This window comes from Dermacentor variabilis, chromosome 8 (assembly GCF_050947875.1).
Source record: "Dermacentor variabilis isolate Ectoservices chromosome 8, ASM5094787v1, whole genome shotgun sequence".
In the NCBI taxonomy this organism is placed as follows: domain Eukaryota; kingdom Metazoa; phylum Arthropoda; class Arachnida; order Ixodida; family Ixodidae; genus Dermacentor; species Dermacentor variabilis.
In genome coordinates, this window is record NC_134575.1 from 148,104,793 (window position 1) to 148,131,708 (window position 26,916).

At 45.5% G+C, this 26,916-nt stretch overlaps 1 protein-coding gene across 1 annotated transcript in view; it reads right to left on the minus strand.

Annotated features, from left to right (window-relative positions):
- The window catches only part of LOC142590661 (uncharacterized), a 94,653-nt gene that overhangs the window by 24,729 nt on the left and 43,008 nt on the right, over window positions 1-26,916 (minus strand). The window contains exon 4 of the mRNA XM_075703047.1: window positions 21,536-21,663. Within this exon, the coding sequence (XP_075559162.1) occupies window positions 21,536-21,663 (128 nt within the window). The remainder of the gene's footprint in view (window positions 1-21,535; window positions 21,664-26,916) is intronic.

Genomic DNA, 26,916 nt, shown 5'->3' on the forward strand with positions numbered 1-26,916 from the left:
CTTTGTTCAAGCCCTGTTGTACTTGCCTCTCACATACTGTAAGGTTGCAGGATTTGAAACCTATCTGTATGTCGTCTACGTAAACGGAATAAAAAATGGCTGGCGGTAATGAAGCACGAAGGGTGTTCATTTTCATGATAAAGAGCGTGCAGCTAAGCAAACCTCCTTGAGGTACACCAGTTTCTTGTATAAAAGGTTGCAACAATACATTGCCGATTTTAACGCGGAAGGTACGTTTGGACAAATAGCTTTCTAGTATATTTAACATATTTCCACGAATGCCCATTTCCAATAAGTCTCCCAAGATCCCGTATCGCCACGTTGTGTCATACGCCTTTTCCATATAGAGAAATAGCGATAAGAATAACTGTTTACATATAAATGCGTCCCTGATATTTCCTTTGACACGTACAAGATGACCAGTTGTGGAGCGTCCTTCTCTGAAGCCACACTGATAGGGATCAAGCATTTTGCTCAGTTCAAGGAAATGAATGAGTCGCCAATTAATCATTTTTTCAAATACCTTACAAAGGCAACTTGTGAGGGCTATTAGGTGGTAACTTGCCACTGAGGAAGGATCTTTGCCTTGTTTCAAAACAGGGACCACAATGGCTTCTTTCCATGCAGTTGGAAGGTATCCTGCAGCCCAAATGGTGTTGAAAATTGTGAGTAGTGTAACTTGGGTGTCGTTGTGTAAGTATTTGATCCTTTCATACATGATTCTGTCAGATCCTGGTGCAGAGCTCTTGCATGCGCTCAAGGCAGCTCTCAACTCGGCAATACTAAAAGGACAGTTGTACGGTTCATTCTGTCGACATTTTCTTACGAGTGGCTTACATTCTTCTATTTGTTTATGTTTCAGAAAGGATTGCGAATAATGGTTTGAACTTGACATGCTCTCAAAGTGCTCCCCAAGTGAGTCTGCCTGATCTTGCAGTGTATCGCCCTGTGTATTTACCAAAGGGAGTGAATATGTTTGCCGCCCTCTAATCCTATTAACCCTGTTCCTGGCTTTGGCGTCATCTGTAAACGAGTTAATACTCGATAAAAACATCTGCCAACTTTCTCTTCTGGCCTGTCTGGGGGGTTCTCCTGCCTTAGGACTTTACTTTCTTAAAGTTGACAAGATTTTCTGCAGTGGGGGAAGCACGTAGCAGCCCCCCACGCTTTGTTCCGTTTCTCACGAGCGATCCTACATTCGTCGTTCAACCACGGCACACGCCGTCTGCATGCCAAGCCACTTACTTCAGATATGCATTTAGATGTGGCATCTATAACGAAGGTTGTAAAATACTGCACAGCAGCATCAATTCCTAAAGAAGACATGTCATTTCATGAGATACTAGTGAGAGTGCCGAATTTCTCTTAGTCGGCTGTATCGATCTTCCACTTGGGAGCCTGTGGTGGATATTCGTTTTCTTTATATGTTCTTAGCAGTATGGGGAAGTGGTCACTCCTGTAAGGATTGTTTGTAACTTCCCATTCGAGTTCGGGCAGTATAGACGAGGAAACTATGCTAAGGTTGATTAAAGATGAGGTTCTGTTTGCATGAGAGTAATATGTGGGTTCCTTGTTCAGCAGGCACGCACCAGAAGAAAAAAGGAACTGTTCAACAAGACGACCTCGCGCATCTATACGAGAGTCGCCCCACAGGTAGCCAGCTGTGCGCAGTGAAATCGCCAAGAACAACATAAGGTTCTGGCAATTCATCTATAAAGGACTGAAATTCATGTTTATTTAATTTTTAATGTGGCGGTATGTAAAGCGAGCAAACAGTGATAAGTTTGTTTAGGAGAACAACTCGAACCGCCACTGCTTCAAGGGACGTTTATAGCTGCAAACATTGACACGCTATGCTTTTGTGAATAACAATGGCAACGCCGCCAGGTGCTGCGACAGCATCATCGCGATCTTTGCAAAATGTAACATACTGTAGGAGAAAGTTTGTGTGTTTCCATTTTAGGTGTGTTTCCTGTCAACACAGCACTTTTGGATTGTGTTTGTGGATAAGTTCTTGCACATCATCAAGGTTTCTAAGAAGACCTCTGACATTCCATCGAATAATTTGTGTATCCATATTTAAAGTAAATTGGTGCTGTGCGTACGAAAATGGAAGTGATGCCTTAGATTACAGAGCTCTTTTGAGGCCCTGTAACGGGGGCTTTGCCCTTTCTGAAGCGTTCGAGGGAGCCTCGCCGCTCCTTAGGCGCTTGGTGCGCCTTGAGGATAGGTGTAGTGTCCATTGCCTCTTGTGAGGCGCCGGACACGTGCCCTTGCGAGCGAGAAGTTACCAGAGAGAGTCCCGCCTTGGAGGGCAAGACCCCTGCGCCCACCAGCCCGGAGGTCGATGGGGCTCCCTGAGGGATTTGGCTGCGCCGGCTGTTGCCAGCGCTGGAAAGGGCCGGGGAGGTTGGGCAGCCTCGGCTGCGCCCACCTTCGAGGTCGATGGTCCCTTTTTCTGGGTTGACGGAGCAGCGCTAGCGCTAGGGTCAAAGTCAAACAGCTGCCGCAAGCCTCTGTGTCGCTGCCCCCTGAAGCGTCACATTGGCAAAGGTTTTCTTGGACAGGTATGAAACCCGCCTGCGTGCCTCCTTGAACGATATATTCTCTTTTACTTTGATCGTTACAATTTCTTTTTCTTTTTTCCAGGATGGGCACGAACGCGAGTATGTGGCGTGCTCCCCATCACAGTTTACACAGTGGAGAGCGTTCTCACAAGCTTCAGAGGTGTGTTCATGGGCACTGCACTTTGCACAAGTTTGGCCGCCTCGGCAGCTCTGCGAACAGTGGCCAAAATGCTGGCATTTGAAACATCGGAGCGAATTTGGAACGTACAGCCTAACACGGAGCTTGACGTACCTGGCCTCAATTGACTCGGGCAGGACACTTGAACCAAAAGTGATTATTAGGTGCTTCGTCTGAATTTCTTTACCATCTCGCCTCATCTTAATTCTTGTGACAGTGATCACATTTTGCTCACTGAAGCCCTCCTGGAGTTCCGCTTCGGTCAGCTCAAGCAAATCATCATCCGACAGAACACCGCCACCGCGGGTGGTGTTCATTGCACGGTGCGGGGTTACTGTTATGTGGGTCTCCCCGAATGACACTAGTTTCGGTAGTTTGTCATATTGCTTCTGGTCGTGGAGCTCCAAGAGGAGGTCACCGCTTGCCAACCTCGACTCCTTGTAACCTGGACCAAAAACATCGGTCAAGGACTTTGAAACAAGGAACGGTGAAATGGTTTGCACTGGTTTGTCTGACTTTTCAGAGTGAATAACGTGAAAGCGGGGGAAGTTCTGGATTTGGAGTCCGAAAAACTGGAACAAATCTTCAGTGCGCCCTCGTTTCTGAGGGCAACAGCGCTGACCGCCAACCACGGAGCCCAACGAGGGGATGCGGCAGAGCTTGCGTACAAGTCTGCACGATGCCAGTCGTACGCCATCACTATAACCAAATATGGTGTACCCAAGGCAGGATAGCCACACAAGGTTAACCTTTGCCGCCAAGGAGAAAGAAAGTAAAAGGAAGAGAGAAGAAGACAGGAAAGGTCAAAAGTGAGAGAGAAAGATTAAGATTTGAGTAGAGAGTGACAGGAAAAGGCGACTGCCGTTTTCCTCCAGGTGGGTCAGTCTGGAGGGGCCTGCCGTCTGTGAAGCAGAGGCCAAAGAGGTGTTTTGCCTCTGCCGGGGGGCCATAAAGGTCCAAACACCCAGCATTAGCTCAACCCCCAGGATCCCCCTTTCCCCAGACACGGCTACACGCGGCAGGGTCCAACCCTCGTGTGCTCCGGTACGTGGTGTTGCGACACACCAAACGCCTGCTGATGCAGACGCCCCTGTGGGGGTACTACGCTTATTTGAACAATTTGGAACGACCATTTCCGGCCACGGGAACAATGGCTGCTCAAAGGTTCCTGTCGTTATTTACGCGTTCCAAGCTGGCGAAAACACTACATCATGCGCTGCTGCCATGCAATGTTGCAAAGGATTGGTGGCTACTATGCTGTTATCAGGAGATCACGGTTTGGTGGTGCTTTGTGTACGCATTGCTGATTGCCGATAATTGTTTGCAGTGATGTTCTACCTTTAGAACATCGAACTTTTTTTGCCTGAAGTGACATGGATAACAATTTTACGACTCTTGTGCAGCTGACACACAGTCATAATGCCTAGTCTAATATGCCGAAGATCGTCGCAGAATGGCAGCATGTTGCACTAGTTTTTGAAGGTTATGCTTCCAGCCAACTAGAATGCTTCGCTTGCTTGTGCAAAATGCAGTTGTGTCCTACTGGTACCAAAATATGTCACAAGCTCTCGAATAAAAAAAGCAGTTTGTGCTTGCAGCTTCGAAATGACAGGCGATCGGAACTGGGTGCCGTTTTGAAAGAGCTATGCAATGCCACATTTCGTCCTTTAAATAGTCATTTCTAACAAATTTTCAGCTAGGTACAGGAACGATGCGCCGGGAACGAAAATGACCCTGAACATCTGGTTTTAGAACCAAAAAGCTGCCGCATTGTAAATCCTGACACCAGCGCTAGTTGCTGGTAAATGGTAAATTTGGTAAATGGTAAAATGGTAAAAGTGTGGTAAATTTTTTAGCACACTTAAGGGCGTGTCCATATACAGCTGACGAACGATAATTCGGACTCCATGGGGAACGTAAATAAGTCCCAACTCCGAATAAGTCCGCTCGATTTGTTGGCACTTCTATGGGCGCTCTCGGCAGAGGCGCTTTACTTCGATGCATATAGGCTGTTCACCTGCTTGAAACGACTGGTATTTGGTTGGAGCAACGTCCCTTGATATTTCTGCCGACATTCCGAGCTTCAACTCAACTTGAGACCGCATGAGTGATTTACTAATTGAGAGCTCTAGCAGCCGCCATCTCGGCGTATGACTGCATTAGACTACAAGTTTGATATTTACGCGAAACACAGGCAATATACAGTGGAATCCAGATTATACGACTTTCTTGGGACCACAAAAAAGCGTTGTAAAATGCAGGCGTCGTAAAATCCGAACATAAATTATGCCTGAAAAATACTATTTATTTCGCGTAACACATTTACAAGAAACTTTAATGTAAACTACTAACATACTCTGCAGGGCTTGGAAACTCAAATTACTGCTAAGAATTAATGCTGCAGTACAGGTACCAATCATGCTTTATTCAAACGAGCCTTTACGGCACTCCACTGCCCACTGCCGCGATTCCCGCCAGCTGGTGCGAAAAAAAAAAAAAAAAAGTGAGTAAGTTTCTTTTGGACCTTGTTTGATCCGTGAACCAAGAGCTTTTACTCAAGTTGGGCAACGTCCAAAAGGAGGTCCTCTGTGGCGTCGCGTGAACAGATGAAGTTCCAAATGCCATCTACGTGCCGTAGCACCTCGGCGAACGTGGTAGGCACAGGCACGGCATCTGTGGAGTCATCGTTGTCGTCGTTCGATGTTGCAGCGGTGTCGCACTAGGCATAGCCTCCTCTATGGCGTCATCCAGCGACACCTTGCCATAGATCGCAACGCTGTCGTCAGCCTCCACGTACTCGGCGAAGGTCATGGTGAGTTTTAAACCCTCGAAATCGTCGTCAGCGAAGCCCGCATTAGCTTCGAGCGGCATCGAGGTTGTTGCGTCTCCAGCAGAGGAGGCAGTCTCTCGCTTAAAGCCGCAGTGCTTGAACGAGTTAGCGATTGTGCTTCGTGACACTGCGTTCCATGAACTGGCAATAAAATGCATGTTGTCGAGCACAGTGATCTTTTTTTCAGACTCGCTGCGCTCTATAGCGACTAGCCGATGCTGCACTAACTGCTTCCAGTACCCTTGCTTGACGCACTTAATGATGCCGTCATCCAGCGGCTGTAGCCGGCATGTGCAGTTGGGCAGAAAAAAAAACAACCTTTATGTTCCTCAGGCTGGACATATCGGGTGGGTGGCACAGTGCGTTGTCCACGAAAAGCAATATTTTCCTCTCCTTAGCACCCATTTTGTTATCCAGCTGCTGCAAAAAATTGCTGAAGAGTGAAGACGTCATCCACGCCTTTTTGTTGAAGTTGTAGCTGCACGGCAGTGTCTTCAAGTTCTTAAAGCACCATGGCTTTGCAACTTTCCAACAACGAGCATGGGCAGCCTCTCAGAACCGTCCTCGTTAACACAGAATAGTGCCGTCACATGCTCTTTACTACGCTTGCCGCCATGACAGCTGTGACCCTTAAATGCAAGGGTTTGCTCGGGCTGCATATGGTAAAAAGTACCGCTCTCATCGGCGTTGAAAATGTTGCAGGGCTTGTATGCAGCAATCATCTCCAGCAGCGACTCCATCCGCTCGTTCACAGTCGAAATGTCCACGGAAATGTGCCGGAGCGAACCGGTGGAGCGGTGTCAAGCGCTCCGCATGTGGAAAGACAGAGCGAGGAAAGAAACCTGCGGCACTTTTCTTTCGTCCGCCATTCCATACCACGCTTTGCGAGGGTCGTCATATAACGCAGGTCAGGCGCAAAATTGCACCAGATAACTGGGGTTTTTAATGCATTGCTTCTATGGGGACTTCGCCGGGACTGTGCTAATCCGTCGTAAAACTCAAGTCGTCGCAAAACCGCGGGACATATAACAAGGGTTCCACTGTAATTGCATGCTTACTAAAAGTTCCAAAGTGAGCACCGCATAACATGCATTCAAAGGAGTGCTAGAGCATTAGATAATCCTCCACAGCTGCCAACATGTACAAGTCATGCGTTGTTTGATCTGCAAAGTGTCACGGCACAATTTGAGGGGTGCTATAATTGATTTCTGAATTGCGTCAGGAGTGCAATAGTTAAAGAAAACTGCATTTGCTTGCCTTATTTTTATTGTAAGAGAGGCAATGCCCAGCATTATAAGCAGGTCGTTTATCTGGTTCAAGGAAACAGGTAATTATATACTTGAATGGTTAAGACAAAAAATTCAAACGGTAAAGTTAGAAGCAACATCGAAACACAACCAGCACCGCATTTCTTTGTTCACTTCAGCAGACACACACAGTTGCAAGCACGTTGCAAGCTTGGGATGTATCGACGATGTCGACTATCCTGCGGTCAGTTGCTCCACAGACGTTTGGTTTCACGTTACAGTGGTGCGTGCGTGCGCCCCTGGATATTTGAAGACGAGTAAAAGTCGCGGGAGATGTGCCTTCATTCGATCACTCGAGGGCCAGCTGTTTGCATTAAGAGCTTTCACATTTGACCCCTCAGCTAGCAGAACAGCGCGTGTATCTCACACAAGCTTCACGAGCTTTCTCAAGTTGCGCGACTTGCTGCCGCCAGGCCTTCTTTGTTTGCTGAACTGTCGCATCCTCATCACAACACAGTAATTTAAAAGATGCCCTGCAATATCTACTTTGTGCTCAGCTCAGGGAAATCCAATGCGATGCTTATCAAGCATTTCATTGATGGTGAGATTGTAAGCATCAGGCTTTTCAGCATGTTTCCAGAAAACTACTTCAGCTATCTCCATCATCTGAAATATGTGAGCAGCCGGGTGCAGCAGCCGGCCTCTTGTCTTGAGGTTTACAAGAGCAGCCTCTGACTGCGACGACGTGTCTGCTCAACGTGTCCGTGTGGTAGCTTCGACGGTGCAGCCGGACGGGAGACCTATGGTGTGAGGCCTAACGGCCGAGGCGCGAGGCATCACTAAAGAAGAGCCGGATTGCTCAAGTCGGGGACCAGACAAAGAGTGTGTTTATTCCGGTGAGGGGAAAGGAAATACACCAGGGAACACTTGCAGTGTTAGGCGCAGAGTGGTGCCTGCGGTCGTAACCATTCGAAACCGAAACTGGATACCGAAACAGGATATCCCATACCTCTCCCTTGAAAGAGAATGTGCCATTCGCTCACTCTCCCCAATGAAGAAAAGCAAGAGCCACGACTTACAGAACACCGAAGTGTAAGCAGTTATGCAATGAATAAGCTGTTACACAATGATTTTTTTTTACGAAAGAAAGCATACAATATAAAAGACACTGAAAATGAACACAACTGCACTTAAGTTCGCAAAAGTACCTGTCTTGGGAGGACAACGAAGGAGTGCGTACTTGCAAATACACGTCATACATGATAATAAGAATTCAATAAATACAAAAAAACTGACAGTGCACACATTCTTGTACCCCCCCCCCTGAAGGGTACTACTTTTATATTACCTAACAGACGTGTAAAGAAAAACATCTTTAGCTTAAGAGCCGGATTCACATATGTGGATTTAAACCTGTGTAGAAAATACAGCAAGGCATTAAAGCTACTTGGTAACATAATCCTTAAACCATACTGGGGTTGTCTATGACATTTAGATCTATGGAGAACTGATTTTGGTTGTGGAGTGGGACCAGAGGAATTATTACTCATAAAGGAACTGGAATGCGTGTCAGTGTCCTGAGTGCCTTCAGGAGCCTGTCTTGGAAGGGAGTGTCGGACAGAAGCTTAGGAGATTCTTCTGTAAGGGGTGAACCCGATCGCGGGGGTGAAACAGGAAGTTGTAATGAAGTGGATGCAGCAGGAGAACCAGTACCAGCAGGAACTGGGCGAAAAGGTGCGGAACTATCATCACAGGATGAGTAGTCATTGAAATAACTCCTTTCATCTAAGCTTTCAAGAGAATCTTGTTGTACCTAGTATTTCACCAGTTTAGAAGCATTCTTGCCATTTTCAAGCTGGAAAGTACTTCAACCTACTCTACGATAAACCTTGAACAGACCAGAGCATTTAGGACCAGATTTCCTTGGGGTGCGTACTCTGACAAGATCTCCTGGTTGGAACAGAGGGAATTTGGTTGCGCGACGATTATCTACATACTTTTTGGTATTTTCCTGTTTTTGACGTACTTGACTCTGCAATTCCTGGCGCAACTTCAGCAAAGAAAATTCAGGATGAATTGGAGGCATGTTTGCGATGTCAAGGCGAGTTCGTGGTTAACGACTATGGAGCAGCATAGCTGGAGACACACCGGTAGTCATGCGGAGAAAACCTGTAAATTGCCAAGTATTCCAAAACTGCAAACCTGAGGTCTAGCTGTTCCAAAATAGCAATGTGTATGAACTCTTTGAGGACATCGTTAAATCTTTCTACCTGGCCATTGGCCTGTGCATAGTTAAGAGAAGACAAGAAATGCTTAAGGGGAGACGCGGCAATTGAAGTAGTCAAATTGTCAAAATTTTCGATTTTCTGATTTATTAATTTTTTCGAGATCCACGGAACTTCATTTACCTTGTGGTGAAATACTGTTACGGAAGGATGAAAGAAGAAAGAGGAAGAAGAAGATCGGAGACGCTGGCTGCTGCATGTTGGTGGTCAGCCATCTTAACTACTCTGACTCATCATGTAAACATATTGTAAATATAGTTTTTCTATACTCGCAACATCCCTGAAACATTGGTGAGAGGTGTGGGGTACAACGGCTGGAAATGGAGCTCCGCAGTGGACGTCACATCACCGTCCGCACCATGAATGATGGTGATGACGCGAGATCCAACGTCGTTGCTGCCTCCAACGTTACCATCGCCAGCTATGTCGCTGTCACCTTCATTTGTGGTTGTGCAACCCAACGATACTGGAACTTTATGCGGTACCGATGGCACCGACGTTGGAAGAGGGTGGTCATGTACGAACGCGTGAGTGGAATCAACAGATGGGAGCCTACGCTTATGCTAGCTAACCTGTTGTTCTACCTAATAGGCACGGCAAAGGTGTGGTACGAAAACCACGAAGAGGAGCTAACCAGCTGTGACCAATGCAAAGAAAAATTGACAGAGTTGTTTGGCAAACCAGCCGGCCATAAAATTGCCAGAAAGCAGGAACTGGCCTCCCGTGCCCAATCCCCCACGGAGTCCTATGTCTCGTACATCCAGGACGTGCTGGCACTTTGTCGTAATGCCGAGTTCATGACATGACAGAAGCTGAGAAGGTTGGGCTTGTGCTTAAGGGCATTTTGCTGATGACACGTTTAATCTGCTCATGTGCATAAGCTGCTCTACAGTTGACGCAATCGTTAAAAAGTGCCGGCAATTCGAGCAAGCCAAAAGCCAACGCGTCTTGCAACTATTCGCCAGACTTCCCAGTACTGCCGCAACGTCGACGTGTGAAGATCAACCCGCACAGCAGCATGCGTTGCCATCAGAGGACGTGGTGCGACTTGTTAGCCGTGAACTAGATGCGATGGCGCCCACAGCTTTCTGTCCGTGCAGCCCTGATGCTAACACATTTTCAGTTCCCCTCTTACAAGCCATCGTTCGCCAGGAACTTGAAAACATTGGTTTACATTCTGTGTGTGCTGTCGCCAATCCCAGAGCTAACGAACGCCCTTCTACTATTTTCTCTCCACCTCGACACTTCTCTCCACGTTATCGCAACCCGAATGAGTGGAGAACTGTGGACAACCAGCCGATATGTTTCACCTGTCGCCGCATTGGTAATGTTGCCTGATACTGTCGCAACTCGTGGCCCTCAACACCTCGCACGCTGACCAACCTGAGCCATTTTCATGGAAATACCCGCAATGTTTCGCCCACCGCTGAGTCGCACAGCGCCGACAACTCTGCTTGGAACACGTGGTACAGCCGCTCACCATCAGCGTGCGGACACCAGTCTCATTCACCACAAACACGTCGCCCATCTTCCCGTTCGCAGCAGCCATGTCGCCTTTCGTCCCCTGTGGCTTTTGGCTGTAATCTTTCGGAAAACTAAGAGATGCAGTCCTCGGAGGTGGCGCTGCATTGCCTAATACTGCAGCAAATCCTCTGTCTGTGCCCACAAGGAGAACTGTAATTGACATAAAATAGACGGCGTACCTGTCCAAGCACTCGTCGACACTGGAGCCCACGTATCTGTGATGAGTGCTAGCCGACATAGGCATTTAAAAAAGGTCCTCACTCTAGCAGCTGCCCCGAGTGCTTCGTGTGGCCGACAGCAGCATGCTGGCTGCTCGTGGAATGTGTACTGCGCGTTTAATTATAGCCGGCTGCCCTACATCTGTTCTCTTTGTTGTGATCGACAACTGCCCTCACGGCGTTATCCTTCGATTGGACTTTTTATCCACTCATTCTGCTCTCATCGAGTGCACGAACAGTGTGCTTTCGTTAGAACTGCCTCAACTCGCCAATGCTCCAATAGCGCCCCACCGTGCTTGTGCTTGCTTCAAGATATGCGTCTGTCACCCAAGGCAGTTACTTACGTTACTTTGACCGCCAAGCCACAGGTTCCTGACGGTGAATATGTGCTTCACTTCATCATCAATGTGCTTTTGAAGCGGAACGTTGCTGTTCCGCATACGTTGGTTACGGTTACTAATAACGACGTCGTTCTACCATTCTGAATTTCAGCCTGTGCCCGAAGTGCTTCCGGCCGGCATGTTCTTGACCAGCGTTTCTAGTGGTTGCGAATCTGACATTGAGAGTCTGAATGCCGAGAGTGGCTTATTAGCGCCAATTGCAGCTGACAGCACTGGTTCCTTAACGGATGAGTTCGCGAAGATGATAGCATCTGACCTCACCTCTGCACAGGCCACAGACATACAACTCCTGCTTGAATCGTACAGTGACACCTTTGATTTTGGCGACAGGCCTTAAGGCCAAACATATGTTGTTCATCACCGTATAAACACTGGAGATACGACTCCTATTCGTGGGCGTCCCTATCATGTATCGCATGCTGAACGTCGAGTCATCCAATCAGAAGTGGACAAAATGCTCCGCAAAGGGGTCATCGAGCCATCAGCCAGCCCTTGGGCTTCGGCTGTTCTCCTTGTGAAAAAGAAAGATGGTACCTGGCGTTTCGTGTCGATTATCACCACTTGAACAAGATCACGTGAAGAGACGCCTACCCACTACCACGCATCAATGATGCCTTGGACTGAATGCACGGAGCTAAATACTTCTCCGCTAAGCCCCGGTAGCACAAGACGTGCCCACTTTTTAGTACTGTATGTGCTTCTTTTGTCCTCCTAACTTCACTGAGCCCTATTATATCACATAATCAGTGAAATAATCAGAAGAATAAGAATGGGCTGGGGTGCATTCGGCAGGCATTATCAGATCATGAAGAGCAGGTTGCCATTATCCCTCAAAAGTGTATAACAGCTGTGTCTTACCAGTACTAACGTACGGGGCAGAAACCTGGAGGCTTACGAAAAGGGTTCTACTTAAATTGAGGATGACGCAACGAGCTATGGAAAGAAGAATGATGGGTATAACGTTAAAGGATAAGAAAAGAGCAGATTGGGTGAGGGAACAAACGCGAGTTAATGACATCTTAGTTGAAATCAAGAAAAAGAAATGGGCATGGGCAGGACATTTAATGAGGAGGGAAGATAACCGATGGTCACTAAGGGTTATGGACTGGATTCCAAGAGAAGGGAAGCGTAACAGGGGGCGGCAGAAAGGTGGGCGGATGAGATTAAGAAGTTTGCAGGGACAACATGGCCAAAATTAGTACATGACCGGGGTAGTTGGATAAGTATGGGAGAGGCTTTTGCCCTACAGTGGGCGTAACCGGGCTAATGATGATGATGATGATGATGAAATGACCCTCATGAGCAATAGACAGTAGTTTCTAACGCAAGGAAGCACGAGGAATGATACATTCACCTCGGAGAAGCAGATTATCCATGTAGGAGCATTAGTATAATGGCAGAGGCAAGCAGCAGCAGCAGAATAAACAGTTTACCTGATCGTCAGTTTATGGTAGCTTCAACGGGGCAACCGGACGGGAGACCTACAGCGTGAGGCCCCACGGGCAAGGTGCGAGGCGCCTCAAAAGCAGAGCCCGACTGCTCAAGTCGGGTACCAGAAGTACATCAGGGTGCACTTACAGTGTTAGGTGCGGAGTGGTGCCAGCGGTCATAACCATTCGAAACCGAAACTGGATACCGAAACAGGATATCACAGTCTGCACGATGCGTCATGTCGGAAATGACGATAGTTTGACAGTAAGCGGCATGAAACTTTCTACCTGCTCAGGATTAGGCATCTAAGTAACGAAAAAGGGCACATATTTAGGTATGGGTGTTTCAATGTTGACTGAGGTCGTAAATTATCCACGCTTGTGCCGCTGCTCCACAGGAGTACCAGCAGAACTGGTGGAGAGCAGGGCCTCCTGAACATGTTCTGCCCTTAGCAGCGGCGCTCACTTCCGGTCACACAAAGTGGCCACTCTCTCGCCCCAGCGCGGGTGCACCGTCGGAACATCTCTCTTCTTCCACAGTGATCGCAATCATCACATCCTGCTCCGGCAGCCCTACACATGGCCTGCTCTTGTCATTATGTTTGTTGAATTTGCCTTTCGGACAGTGTTTTGCTGTTCTGTGCTTGTTTGTTTAGTTCATGGTCCAGACAGCGTTATGCTGGCTCCAAGAAGTCTTTCTCGTGAACTTATCAACAGGCCGCGTCAAATGGCACCAATGGTGCCTTCGCAGCCCGACTCGGAATAAGTGTGGAGTCACAGTTCGAATGACTCCCCAACTGAAGAGCCTGAATCTGCTGCATAACACAACATGTTCAAAGACATCATCGATGACCTGCTAGGCCGTGGCTTGCTGATTTCTGCCACTGTTACATTTGAAGACTTTGCAGGCGTCAACAGCGCGGTGTTGTGTGCCGATCTGAACGATGACAAAATAATTGAGCAAGTTCTCCCACCATCAAACAACGACTCTAACTCGCATGATAATGATGTTCTGTGTGCTCTGGAGCCTTTCCATGTGGACTCTAGCCTTTGCATTCCTTGCATCAGCATACAGTGACAGCATAAAACTAGCAGAAATACAGGCGTACTTGTTTGCACGTAAACGGAAATGCATGCAGCAGCGAATCTACCACTTTTTTCCTTGCACAAGAGCCTTAAAAGGTAAATAAAATTATATTTTTTAGATACATTCGTGTTTTTTGGACATTCAATAGCTCGGACTTATTTACATTCCCCATGGAGTCCGAAGTATCCGTCGTCGACTGTATATCGAACTATTTCACCATCCCCTTTAGGTTTGATATATCCCGGATCGACTATATTTCAAATAAATGTTTGTTGTGTAATAATGTGTGTACAGTCAAACATCGACATATCCAACAGCGCGGTGATCGTGAAATAGTTCTATATAGCCATAATTCGATATATAAGACCCATAAACAAGGGCGTCAAAAACTTTCGCAAATCACTCAATAAACCAAAGGCGCAATCTGGGACTGCTGTTCGGAGCGCGAAGTCAGCTTAGCCCAAGTGTGCTCCAAACAACCGCCCCAATCGTGGCGCAGTAAATACTCAATTGAAGCTTCCCATAAAGTATTTATGTATTTATTTGGCTGAAAGTAGTGCAGCAGTGTAGCCTGCTTTATTGGCAGCTGTGTGCTTAAACACGGAGTCCTCAACATAGTCTAAATGATCCACAAGCAATAGGCTGGTGCCCTCTATTACGGCGCAGCAGCGGCGTAGAAGGGCCAAAGCAGCTATAGCCTTAGTTGAAGTCGGGAGCGGGAAGTTGTTGAGCCACCCCGCTTCCTGGGGTGGCTCAACGCATGCGCATGGACGAGGAAACGCAGCAGTGACAACGGAGCGCGCAGTTCTTATAAGCCCAGTCAGCGACGAACTCACCCGTGGGCACGGCAGGACAAAAGGAATGAAGCCTGAAATCCACACCCTGTTTTTACAGGTTAGTAAGCACGGAAAGTGCTTCCGAAATGACAATCGATTCATTATTGTTTTGCCGTGCCCAACGGCCTGTGTTGAAAATGCTATGATATGTGTTCAAATGCTGTTAATGCTGTCCGGTGACGGACAGCATTAACACCGAATCACGTCAAGGAAATGCTTAAAGAACTATTGAAAGGCCAGAAAGATCTCATAAAAGATGTGAGCCAAATTAAGGCAAACCAATCCACGTTTCAGGAGGAACTAGGTACTGTCAAACTAGGAATCAAGGAGCTGCGCGATACCCTAATGAACTTGCAGGAAAGTAGACCAGAACTTCAATAAATGGCGCAGGAGATGAAATTAACGATTCAGCAGCAGCAACAAAAAATTATTGACTTGGAGGACCGACAACGCCGAAACAATTTAGACATATTTGGAATCACGGAAAACGCGAGCGAGACTTCAGATGAACTTAAACAAAAAGTTCTGTGTGATGTTTTCGAAAAGCGACTCGATGTGAAGGTTAGCTCTGTAGAAAGAATCCACAGACTCGGCAAGAAAAACAGGAACAAAACACGAGCAGTGATAATAAAATTTTTTGACTATAACGAAAAGATGGCAGTACTAAAGAATTGCAAGAAGCTAAAGGGAACATAAATTTCTGTATCGAATGATTACTCACAAGCAACGTCACAAAAACGCAATTTGTGGGCGAGCACTAAAATTGAAAGGGAAAGAGGGGTAAAGGTACGGCTCATGCACGATAGGGCTTTTATTGATAATGAGGCGTTTGCATGGGACAATGAGAGAGGGTGCAGAGTGAAACTTGACCGGCAGCATGCAAGTGAAGACGAGTCTGCTTGATGTTACAAAGCAGATACAGATAATTTTATCCTGATCAATGTAAATGCGCGAAGCCTAGCAAATAAAACAGTTGAGGTTGAGCACCTTCTGATGCAGCACAATCCTCATATTGTCGTCACGGAGACTTGGTTGCGCGCCGAAATCGCTAATTCTGAAATAGTTCCCCCTGGTTATGGGATTATCCGCAAAGATCGTGACACGCGGGGCGGTAGTGTGGCTATCATCTATAAAGAAGCAATTGACGTCGTACGATTGAAAGAGTGTCCTGAAACCGAAAGTATTTGGTGCAAGCTTAAACTCAATGGAATTTGCTGCGTACTTGAAGCAGTATATAGACCCTCAAAAGCCCCTCTAACATTTTTTAAATCAATCCAAGACTACCTGTGCTGTAATGTACCTGCCAACGCGAGCTTGATAATTGCGGGAGACTTTAATCTTCCGGGTATACAATGGCACAGTCTTGAAAGTGGTTCTTCCGACGTTACAAACTGTGACACCCTGTTGGACATCGCATTTAATCAAAATTTAACCCAAGTTGGGAAGGAGATAACTAGAAGTGGACCCACGAGAGAAACATTGCTAGACTTGGTGTTCATAAATGAAAAAATACATGAATATGAGGTGAATATTGAAGAAGGACTTTCAGACCACAAACTTGTTATACTTTGCGTAAAAAACGGTCTACCACGTAAAAATAAGAAAATGAAACAAATCCTCATTAGAGATTTCAACAAGGCTGACGACGTCAGCATTTTAGACTACTTAGAAAAGCAGCTGTACTCTTTCGACGGATCGGATGACGTTGATATGCTGTGGACGGAATTTACAAGAATAATCAAGTATTGTGTAGAAAAATTTGTGCCTCAACGAAAAAAAAAAAAAACAGTCAGAAAGCATAACCCATGGGTTAATCGGGAAATAATTCAGTTAAAACGTAAATTGAAACGCATGAAAAGAAACAACCTAAGAAAACAACATGACATTTCACAAGTATCATCTCTGCTTAAGCGCAAATTAATTTCAGCAAAAGAAAAATATTTTTCGGAGACCTTACCTTCTTTTATGAAATGTTCACCACAACGTTTCTGGCGTCATATCGCTCCGACGAAAGACAATATTCAGTACCTAGATTTCGGAGGCCCCACATCATAACCGATCCCACAGAAATTGCTGAGAAATGTAACGAATTCTTCCACTCTGTATTCGTGCCTCCTGAAGTTCAAAGCGCAGACCTCTGCGCAGAAAGCATCCACGAACAGGAAGGCATGCCGGATATTTCTATATCTGAGCAAGGAATATATTATCGCTTTTGCTAAACATTGACACAAAAATGTCTGTTGGCCCTGACAACATCCCAAATGAGTTTTTAAAATGTTAAGCAGAATGGGTGTCTAAATACTTAAACATTATTTTCAGCTTGTCCCTGGATAAGCGAAAATTGCCCTCCAACTGGTTAAGAGCGAAAGTTATACCTGTCCACAAAACCGGAAACAAACATTGTGTTGAAAACTTCAGGCCAATTTCAATCACGTCCGCATGCTGCAAAATACTAGAACATATAATATCAGCAAGTTTATTTGATTACCTTGAGGGCCAAAATCTGCTTAATCCTAATCAACACGGCTTTAGACGAAAATTGTCAACGATCACCCAGCTCGTAGAAACAGTCCACAGGTTAGCAAAATCAATTGACAATAAACATCAGGTAGATGCAATTTGTCTTGACATGTCGAAAGCATTCGATCGGGTCCCACACATACAACTTATCAGGAAACTAAAGAATTTTGGAATTAATAGTACTATTGTCGCTTGGATTAAAGCGTATCTTAAAAATAGAACGCAGTATGTGGAAATAAAAAATGCGAAATCCGGCATTCTGAGTGTTTCATCAGGTGTTCCCCAGGGCTCCGTGCTCGGTCCCGTCTTATTTCTGTGTTATATCAACGATATTGCAGAGACAGTTTCCTCGGATGTTAAGGTTCGGTTATTTGCAGACGATTGCCTGCTTTACTCACATATAACATCCAAAGAAGATCAAATTACCTTAAGCTCGGCATTAAGTAGTATCCATGACTGGTGCTCAAAATGGAAAATGAAAATAAATCATAGCAAAACTTCATTTATAAGAATAACAAACAAAATAAAAGATATTCTTCCATTTGAATACGAAATTGAAGGACACAAATTACAGAAAGTAAGCTACTTCAAGTATCTAGGCATAAAGATAAGTGAAAATTTAAATTGGGATAGGCACATTCATAGCTTATGTAGTGCAGCCGAGAGAAAAATGTGGACTTTCAGCCGGAAACTAGGGCAGGCAACCACGACAGCGAAACTAACCGCCTATTTGACACTTGTAAGACCAACTTTGGAATATGGCTGTATCGTGTGGGACCCTTGCACAAAAAACCAGATAGCAAGGATTGAAAAAGTACAAAGAAGGGCGGCTAGATTTATTCTGTCTAGATATAAGTCCACGGATTCAGTCTCGGGGATGTTGTCAGAACTTAAATTACCCCAACTGCTAGAGCGGCGAAGAGTTGCTAGACTGAAGTTCCTCTATCTTTTGCGGGGTAACTTCTTTAACATAAACGCCGGACTGTACATAACGAAGCGCTCGGCCCGAACATTAAGAAACGTCACAACGAACAGCTTACAACCCTCCAAGCTCGGGTCAACACATTCAAATATTCATTCTTCCCACGAACAATTGAAGAATGGAACTCGTTGCCACAGCACATAACGCAAACAGACTCTGTCAGTTTGTTTGAAAAATCAATACACCTTTACCTTGACCTACCAAATTAACCACGACAGCTCATTTGTAGTGAATTTCACCTACTTGGAAATATGAATGTTGCTGTGTGTGCTTCTACTGTCGCACTTGTATTTTGTTGTGAACCGCAGGTTGTGCCCACTAATTTTATTTTGTATTTGCATGTCTGCAAGGCTGTGATTGCCAATGCATTTACTGCATTGCAACAAATATTTTCCGCCCTGTAACGGCCCAAAAATGGGCTAACAGTATTAATAAATGAAATGAACATCAGCGCTTATGGGATCAACCTTGGCAGCGTCTTCGTTTGGCTGCTATTTCAGCTGCGATCTCCATGTCCTTCAATCGAAGTATTTTGAAACACTGTCAATAACAAAGTAATAAGGGGGGACACTGGTTTTAGAGATCGAAAAATCACGAAAAAATGAATATTGCGAGAACGGTATTTCTGGAATTTCCAACTATTATTCTACCACTTCGCCAAAATTTGCGCATTCTAAATCAATATTTTAGCCGTAATATAAATTAATGGCACCAGTGTGGGCTAAATCTGAGCCAAAGTTTCTGTAAAAAAGCGCTCTTTCAACGGTGTGTGACGGCCCTGGCAGTCGTGCGGTCCCACCGACCCGCATATCGCTTGAAAGAGCAGTCTCTCGTCTTCATTTTCCCGCCACCACCACCTGCTCCGTCCGCACATTGGCAGTGAACAAATTCTGCCTCAAGAAGATGACCCAATGCACGCTGTAACTGGTCGACAAAGGCACGTGACCCTCAACTAGCCACGCCAGTGGCTAGACTGGCGTCGTCTGCATCACTCTGCGGCTGCTCCACACATGCCGTGCGTGCGAGGTTTCCCACTCTGACAGCGATGCCGACCTCGACTCCGAAGTTCGCTATGAAGTTCAAATTTAGGAAAAAAGAAAGAGGAAGTCGGCATACGACGTTGATAAATGACACTTCGCCGCGCTGCTTCCCGATGACATCGACAATGCGCATTTATAGTCCAACGTTATCGGCACACGGGCGAGCGTCGCTCGACACGGGGCGTGTTGGAGTCCGTTGGCCGTGCCCGGTTATGCTGGCTACACCAGTGTGTCGAACCATTGGTCTAACAATAGACGCTAATGTTCTTGCCAACGTGACGTAACGTATGTGTGTGCTAACACTACGTCGAACTCTATTTAGCTCACCTGCTCCCGCAGTTGAGCAACGCTGGCAATCCCGATGGCATTTTAGGCCTAGTCCCACGAAGCGCTCCTGACAACGAATTTCATCAACGTTTTGGCACGATGCTGCTATTCTGTAGTCGGAATTTTTGTGGCGTATTGACAGTGAAGTTCTAGGAAAACTTTAAGCGTTAGCACCAACTCCTGCTACTCACCGAAAATCTGAACTACTAGATCGCATTGACGACACTGCTGCCAATGCTCAGAAGGCATCACCGTAGTGACACTAGCCAGGCAGACTACATTCCTGGAGGCTACTAATGCAATAGCACTTGTATATATTCAAATATTTCATGGTGTTCTGTTATAAAAGTAAGCTCATTTTGTTTTTTCAAGTTTTCTCAGAATCTCATTTTTTTGTGCTTGTTAAACTTGCCGAAGCACTATCTCTGTCTTCAGGGCACACAGAACCATAATTTTAACAGCGGCATGTAGCTACATGTGTGTACTACACAATGCTAGGAGCAGATTCCTAAATTTCGCTTGTGTAAATTTTAAAATCTGGCTACTAATTGGTCCACATGATTGCCATGTCTGGAGATCGAACTTCAAATTGCTGTAAAAGTGGCAAAACCTGCAATATAAAGAAAGTAGTCCTACAGTTGTGTTGCTTACACTTTGTAGTATCCAGCCATATGTCTTATAAGCATTCTGGCTGATATTCTTCTTACAATTGTTCAGATAAACAATAGGCGATTAATTTTAATTATATCTGGAACCACTCAGTCGATTTGAGAAGTTACTGATATTTTAGAAATCAGCATGAAAAACTCTGAGTGACAATTTTTATTAAATTTAGTCAAAAAATAAAAAGGTTCTTAACCCCTCTTCCCCCCTAAAGTGGTGTCTGCCAAGGCATCGATGGGTGAGCCCTGTGAGCACGCGCTGTCACAAGTCTTTCTGGATGCAAACTGCCAGTCCTCACGACGCGCAGAGCACTGCACCGGGGCGGAGTCAGTGCGGCAAATGCAATGTGTCTTTGACGTTGTTGAACTAACCAAACCGCCGCGCGCGTACACCGCTACGCTCAAATGGCACTCTCGGCACGATTGAAGTGCGCAGCAGTCGGGAACACCCATCGCACCACCCCAATCCCCCAATCTTTGTGGATGTTGCGGGAAAGCTCACCGCCAGTAAACAGAGCACGCATGTTCTGGGGTGACTGAGTTCGATATATACATTTTATGTTCGACCCCACTCGAAAAAAAAAAAAAAAAAAGAAATGCATGCGATTTTCCAGGTGATATAGAAAGTGTTTGATATACGCAATAATTTGATATATCCGTGTTTGATATATCGAGGTTTGACTGTATTTCTGCTAGAAACGAGTTCAAGGATGTGCTGTCATAAATTATGATTATTATGATTAATTCTGGGGGTTTCAGTATAACGGCCTTTAAGCAAAATGAACAATTTGCCACAGTCCCCTAAAGTTTGTTATATCTGGGTTTCGCTGTATATACCAAAGATCTGCAATGCCTTCTGTGTGTTACATGACACATAGGTATATTTTTCATATGTGATGCACAATTTTTTGGTCCCGATGCAAGCAGTGAGAGAAGCCTCGCTAGCCTTTGCAACGCTGTGTGAAACAGAGCATAGAAATTGTGGTTTTAAGAAAAGACCCGACAGGCTTCTTAGCCGGTCGCAGAGATTTAATGATGTCGCATCCCGAGCACACTAGGCTAAATGGCCGAAGGCAAAATGTTGAGACAAAGAACATCGCGATTCCAGAGTGCCGAGCATGCGAAGTAGAGGAAAACAAGCAGAATTTCTGACAAAACAAGAGGAGTTTACTAATGCGTTTGAACTTTAAAATTCTTGTTGACATCGCAGAGCACATGGCATTGAGGACAGTTATATATTATTTCCCAGAAGACAAAGGTTAGAAACAAAAACCCTACATACAACTCATGAAATACTGGCTTCCAGCCCGTAAGTCACAATGGGACACCTAATTTAACAATCTATGTGCACACGTGCCTGTCATTTTGAGTCGCCCTCAGCAAAGCAGAAGCAGCACTCACCGTTCACGCCGCGAGAGCTGTGGTGCCTCTTCCTCGATCTCATTCAGCTGGGCCACCTTCTTGGGCTTCTTCTCCACACGATTTGGGTTCTGCACCTCAATCAGGTGCTCCACGCCCTTGGCCTTGGCCTGCACAACACAGACAAAAGACAACAGTGAACCAATCACACCTTATTTTACTGTGCAAAGGAGTATGGGCCTAGGGCACCACTGAGCTTGAGTATAGACTATGTAGCATGATGCTCAAAGTGAAGGCCTTAAACTGCTTTTAGGGGCAGGCCAAAGGAGATAGGAGAAAACACTTGGCACACATTCAAGGAATCGAGGACAAGGTTAAACCTTTGAAGGTTTTTATCGTACATGTACGGCGGCGGTTTTCTGTCCCACAAGGTCTTTGCCGTACGGGTACGGTTTCGACCCTCCGTTTGAAATTTTGCGCCATAATGATGATGCGTGCTCACTGGGACTTGCTGCCATCTCTTAACACTTACAAGAAGCGTTTGAAATTTGTGCTACCTTCTTGGGGAGATAAACAGAACTGATTTCTAGCTTCAGCGCGTCGTGCAGACTGCGACAACACCCCTTTTGCGGTTTCGGTTTCACCGCATGATCGCAACGGAGGCACGCGAAACGTCATTTTTCTCTTTGTCGGCACTCTCTTGCAGGGCGGTGGAAGTTGATTTCTATCTTGATTGGCGCTGCTCTTAGCTTGTTTATCACGGCCGCTCGCGAGGTATTCTCGCTCTCAGCGGCAACGCACTCTCGCGGTTTCAGTTCCGTCGCGTGATCGCAACGGAGACGTGCGGAACATGATTTTTCTCTTTGTCGGCATGCTCTCGCAGGGGCGGCGGAAGTCGATTTCTATCTTGATTGGTGCTGCTCTTAGCTTGCTTATCACCACCACTCACGAGGTATTCTCACTCTATGCGGCAACAGGCTTACGCGAGAGGGTGCCTCAGACCTCTGCCCAAGGCAGCCGCATGCAGGGAAAACAGCATGTGTGCGCCAACACAATTCATCGCTCCAAGAGGAGAACCGACACGCATTTTAGGTGTGCAGACTGCGATAAGGTGCTGTGCATAGACCCGTGTTTCAAGGAGTACCACACTCTGAAATACTATTGAACATTTTTCAGTTCTGAGTGATGCCAACAGCAAAATACTGTTCGTAATTTTTTTTTTACTGTTTATTCCTGACTTTATACATTTTGTACATTCAAGATCCACAATAAAGTAATTTGACCACCTGGGAAAGTTTTTTTCAAGATAATTCGACCCTCAAAAGGTTAACGAAATTCCCATGTAGTGGGGTAGTTGGCATAGTCAAAATTAATTGCTAAAAACGTATAATCAGGGTCAACTGCAGCAATTCAGAGCAATGTGTAGCAGGCGTTTGCATTTAAACAAAACAAGCAATAACAGTAATACCGAGTCGATTGCTTTGTGCCACAAATTACTTTTAAAAATACCACGACATGTAATCTACGTACATTTCGTTTCTTCGCCTTATTCATGTTTATACTTTCCATACAGAAAAAGCAACAGTATGGAACACAAGGCATGCACTAGCATATGACCCTACGTCCAGTCCAGTATTCGTCCCCTTTTTTGGCCACAGCAAACACGTTTGCGTAAGCGACTTGCTTTAGTACTGTTCAGCGATTGCAAGGAAAACGCCTCTGACACTTCATATAAATTGACCCCTTGCACACCCAATTTGGTTCCTTTCAGTTCGATGGGCTGAGCATTTCCACACCCAACCACTTTGCTGAAGGCACTATAGCGTTTCACATGATGCTTGAAGGGCTGTGTTATGTTAGTGATTGCGAAAGAAACATTTTGCTTTATTTGTAAAGCTTCCATGATGTACTTGATAAGTTTTCATCTGGTTGGTAAACTTTTTTTTATCAAACATTGTGACATGAATGATTATGCAGTAAGTAGAAACCTGATTTCTCTAATTACGAGTACTGCCTAAAGGGTGTGCTATTATTCGAAATTTCTAGTACAAGTTATTCAATTCGTATTCGATTCGAGAATTCATCATTGAAATTTGTCGAATATTTGTTTCATTGAATACAAAAGAAGAACAGTTTTTGTTATATACAGGGAGACTGTTTCAAATGGAGCCTTCAGAATGATCCTGGTGCAGGAAAACCATGGTAATAGTGCAGATGAACACATGGAAGAGGTAACTTAATGCACAATAGTTACCAGCCATTGAGTAAGCATGTCTTGCCTTAGGCAGCCTACGAACTTGCTGCCTCTAAGATAGAGCAATTTATTATTTGGCCAATATGACCACGTTTGGATTCTTTCAATACGTTGTGTGGCGCTGTGTGGTAGTACACTTAGCTCCTCAACGATTGCTACACAGTAGTACATGCATTGGGGGTGTGCTGCTTTTCCTTTTCTTTTTATTACTGTCATTGTTGTTATGCACTAGACATGATCGTACTGTCCTTTTTCTCACATTTACAAGCTTCTCTGCTGACCTGACAATAAGCATAGAGTAAATACTGCAATTTGTGACTAAAGAAGGGTATGCACCACAAACTAGTGAAGAAAAACTTGAATTATAGTAAATTTTGCGGGAGAACATGGGTGCAACTTTTGAACGCCATGCCAGCGAGGCACTAGGAATTTTTTGCAGCTTTGGAGTAAAAATTAGGGCTGTGCAAAAACTGAACAGTACATTTTGAATCTAATATCAGAAAATGTTTTGCAAGATTACTGCATATAAATTTTGGGCAACATGGTGCTCCACAAACTCAGGAGTCTCCTAGCATTGCATAAGAATGTTGCAAGGTATCAGCAACTTAGGTACATAGAAATCAGGATACCGCATTTACTAGATTCTAACACGCCCTCGATTTTAATGCGCACTCGTTTGCAGTGACTTAAAAGAAGAAAGGTCCTTTACAGTACCGCGCAACTCATTTTTTCATACAGAAATACAATTTTCTCTCATTTAAAAAGACAAAGATTTACTCCAAATACACTAAAGTTGCGATAAATAAAAAAAGTAGCAGATCGCCCAAAAGAGCGAAGCATAGATTTCGATAGCAAATTGGTAGACAAATATATGGAAAGTAAGGTTAGCAGTTTTATCGGCCGTATGAACTTTTAAACATTCGCTTACTGACTAAATTGACAAGCATGGTGCCATGTGCGCAAAAGCAAACATGAACACGTCTCACTCAATGACCGCAGAAACTTTTTATTAGAACGCTGGAGTGAGGAAGTGCGGCAGCAGGAGCAAGTGAGTTGACCTTTGTGTGGCCTCTCGCTTATGATGCGTAGACTTCTCTCCATTGCAGATAGCTTTCAAGATAGGGGCTGTGCAGTAATCGGAGTAGAACACCTCTCCCGTTTGTGCTACTTTTATGCTAGCACACAAGTTTTGGGAACTTTAAACGCCCGTGATGCAATCCGATTTCCGTCCGTCTCCACACATGTGATCACTTTCCTTTTAATTGCAGCATAGTTGGCACTTCCACGCAGATAGAGCAAACGTAGAAAACCGACGGTAGAATAACCTAAGCGACTGCCTATGGCAGCTAGGCTCGAAGTGCGTACGAAATGGTCATTTTGAAATGCCGATGGTGATAAGGCAACGCGATTTAGGGTCGCACTCGATTCTAATGTGCACGAAACTTTTAGACCCATCTTATAGGACATTAAGTGCGCACTAGATTCAAGTGAATAAGGTATAAAGTACAGGCTACTCTTATCAAAGGGAGCACCAAATTAGTATGCCAGCACTTATTGCAGCTCACTTCTAGTACAATAAAACCTCATTGAACCGCACCCGCTTAAATAGTAGTTTCGATTTAAAAGTAGTAAAGTCAAATCCCCGACTCAGCGGCCATTGAACATAATGTGTTTTGTATGCGCATAAACCGTACCAAGTTATTGCGTACGTATCGGTTAACACGAAGTGCTTCCACTTTTTGTCACACAAACACGGCGGTGCGTCCTCTCCATTGGGTGGCCCGGCAGAACCACAAGCCTCAAAGATCAGGACAACAGCCTCCAAACACCCTGTGCGTTTGCGCCTGAAGCCACATCAACATCATTTCGGCATCATGCCAGAGAGCGTTGTGGCATCGTGGAAGCGAGGAGTTGCATCATGCCGAAGCTAGGATAAAAGAGACGCCGGGTGCTCAGCACAGAAGAAAAATTAGACATTGTTCGTGCTATTGAACGGGACACGAAGATGGTGCTGGCACGCGACATGGATGTACTGTTGACTACGGTGTGTGGCACTTGGAATGCGAAAAAGTTGCTTGGCAGTGCTGCTGCGACCGCGAAGAAATGTTGGCTACGGGGTGCGACTTTTCCCCATCGTTGCCTCTGTTGTTGCCGAACTAGGCAACACTTCAGATGACACGGAAAGCAACAATTCTTATACAAGTGCAACTGGCATGTGGAGATGTGAGATCCAGCAGAGCGGTTGAGGCATTGACGTTCGGCAGAAAGAAGACTTCAGCGGCGAGCTGTTGGGAGTCCTGTGCCGGCTGTGATGATGGAATCGCTTTCGGAAATTTCTTGCATCTTGCACCTTTCCGCTAGTAACAATGCATGAACGAAACTTTGTCAGACCTAGAGGCATATCCAGTGTCATACTTGTGAGACCAAGACAAAATGGTGGCGGTTGTCATTATTTTATCACTCGTGGTCACGTGCTCAAACTGGTCAATAGTAGCATGCACAGTGCATCATTTTTGCTGTCTTTTTTTCTTCATGAACACAGCACCATCAATGTTGCCAACTGACAAATAAAAAAAATCACAAACACGAGCTTTCGAATGATACCAAAAAGGTGCTGGCAGAGCGTGTTATCAAGTTATGCGCGACGAAAATCTGGCGTGATTTGTCCCAAGGGGCAACGCTTGCGCACTCACATCTTTAGGTCATGATAACAGAAGAAATATGTGGTACAGTCGAATCTGGATAATTTGTACTCGAAGGGGCTCGAAAATTTGTTTGAATTAAAAGAAAGACTTGTTTTTGAAGTATTACTGCCCGCGCGGGCTAACGCTCACTTCCCAATAATGGCAGAAAACGAAACTTCAAGGAGCAGGCTATGCTGGCGCCGGGGCGGAGGCCGTCGAAGATGAGGGAGTTACCAAGGAGTCGAGAGGGAGTGCAAAGGGAGTGTTAGATCTTGATGAGGGCTAGTTGGTTCATACTTAGAACTGAGGTGAAACAGCGTGAAAAGACGAGGACCCAAGGAAACAAATACCACAGACAAGCGCTGGTATTTGTTTCCTTGGGTCCTCGTCTTTTTCGCGCTGTTTCACCTCAGTTCAAAGGGGGTGTAGTTGGAAGGAAGGGTGGGAGGGAAGCGGATTTGCTTTTTCACTAGCTTGCTGGATTG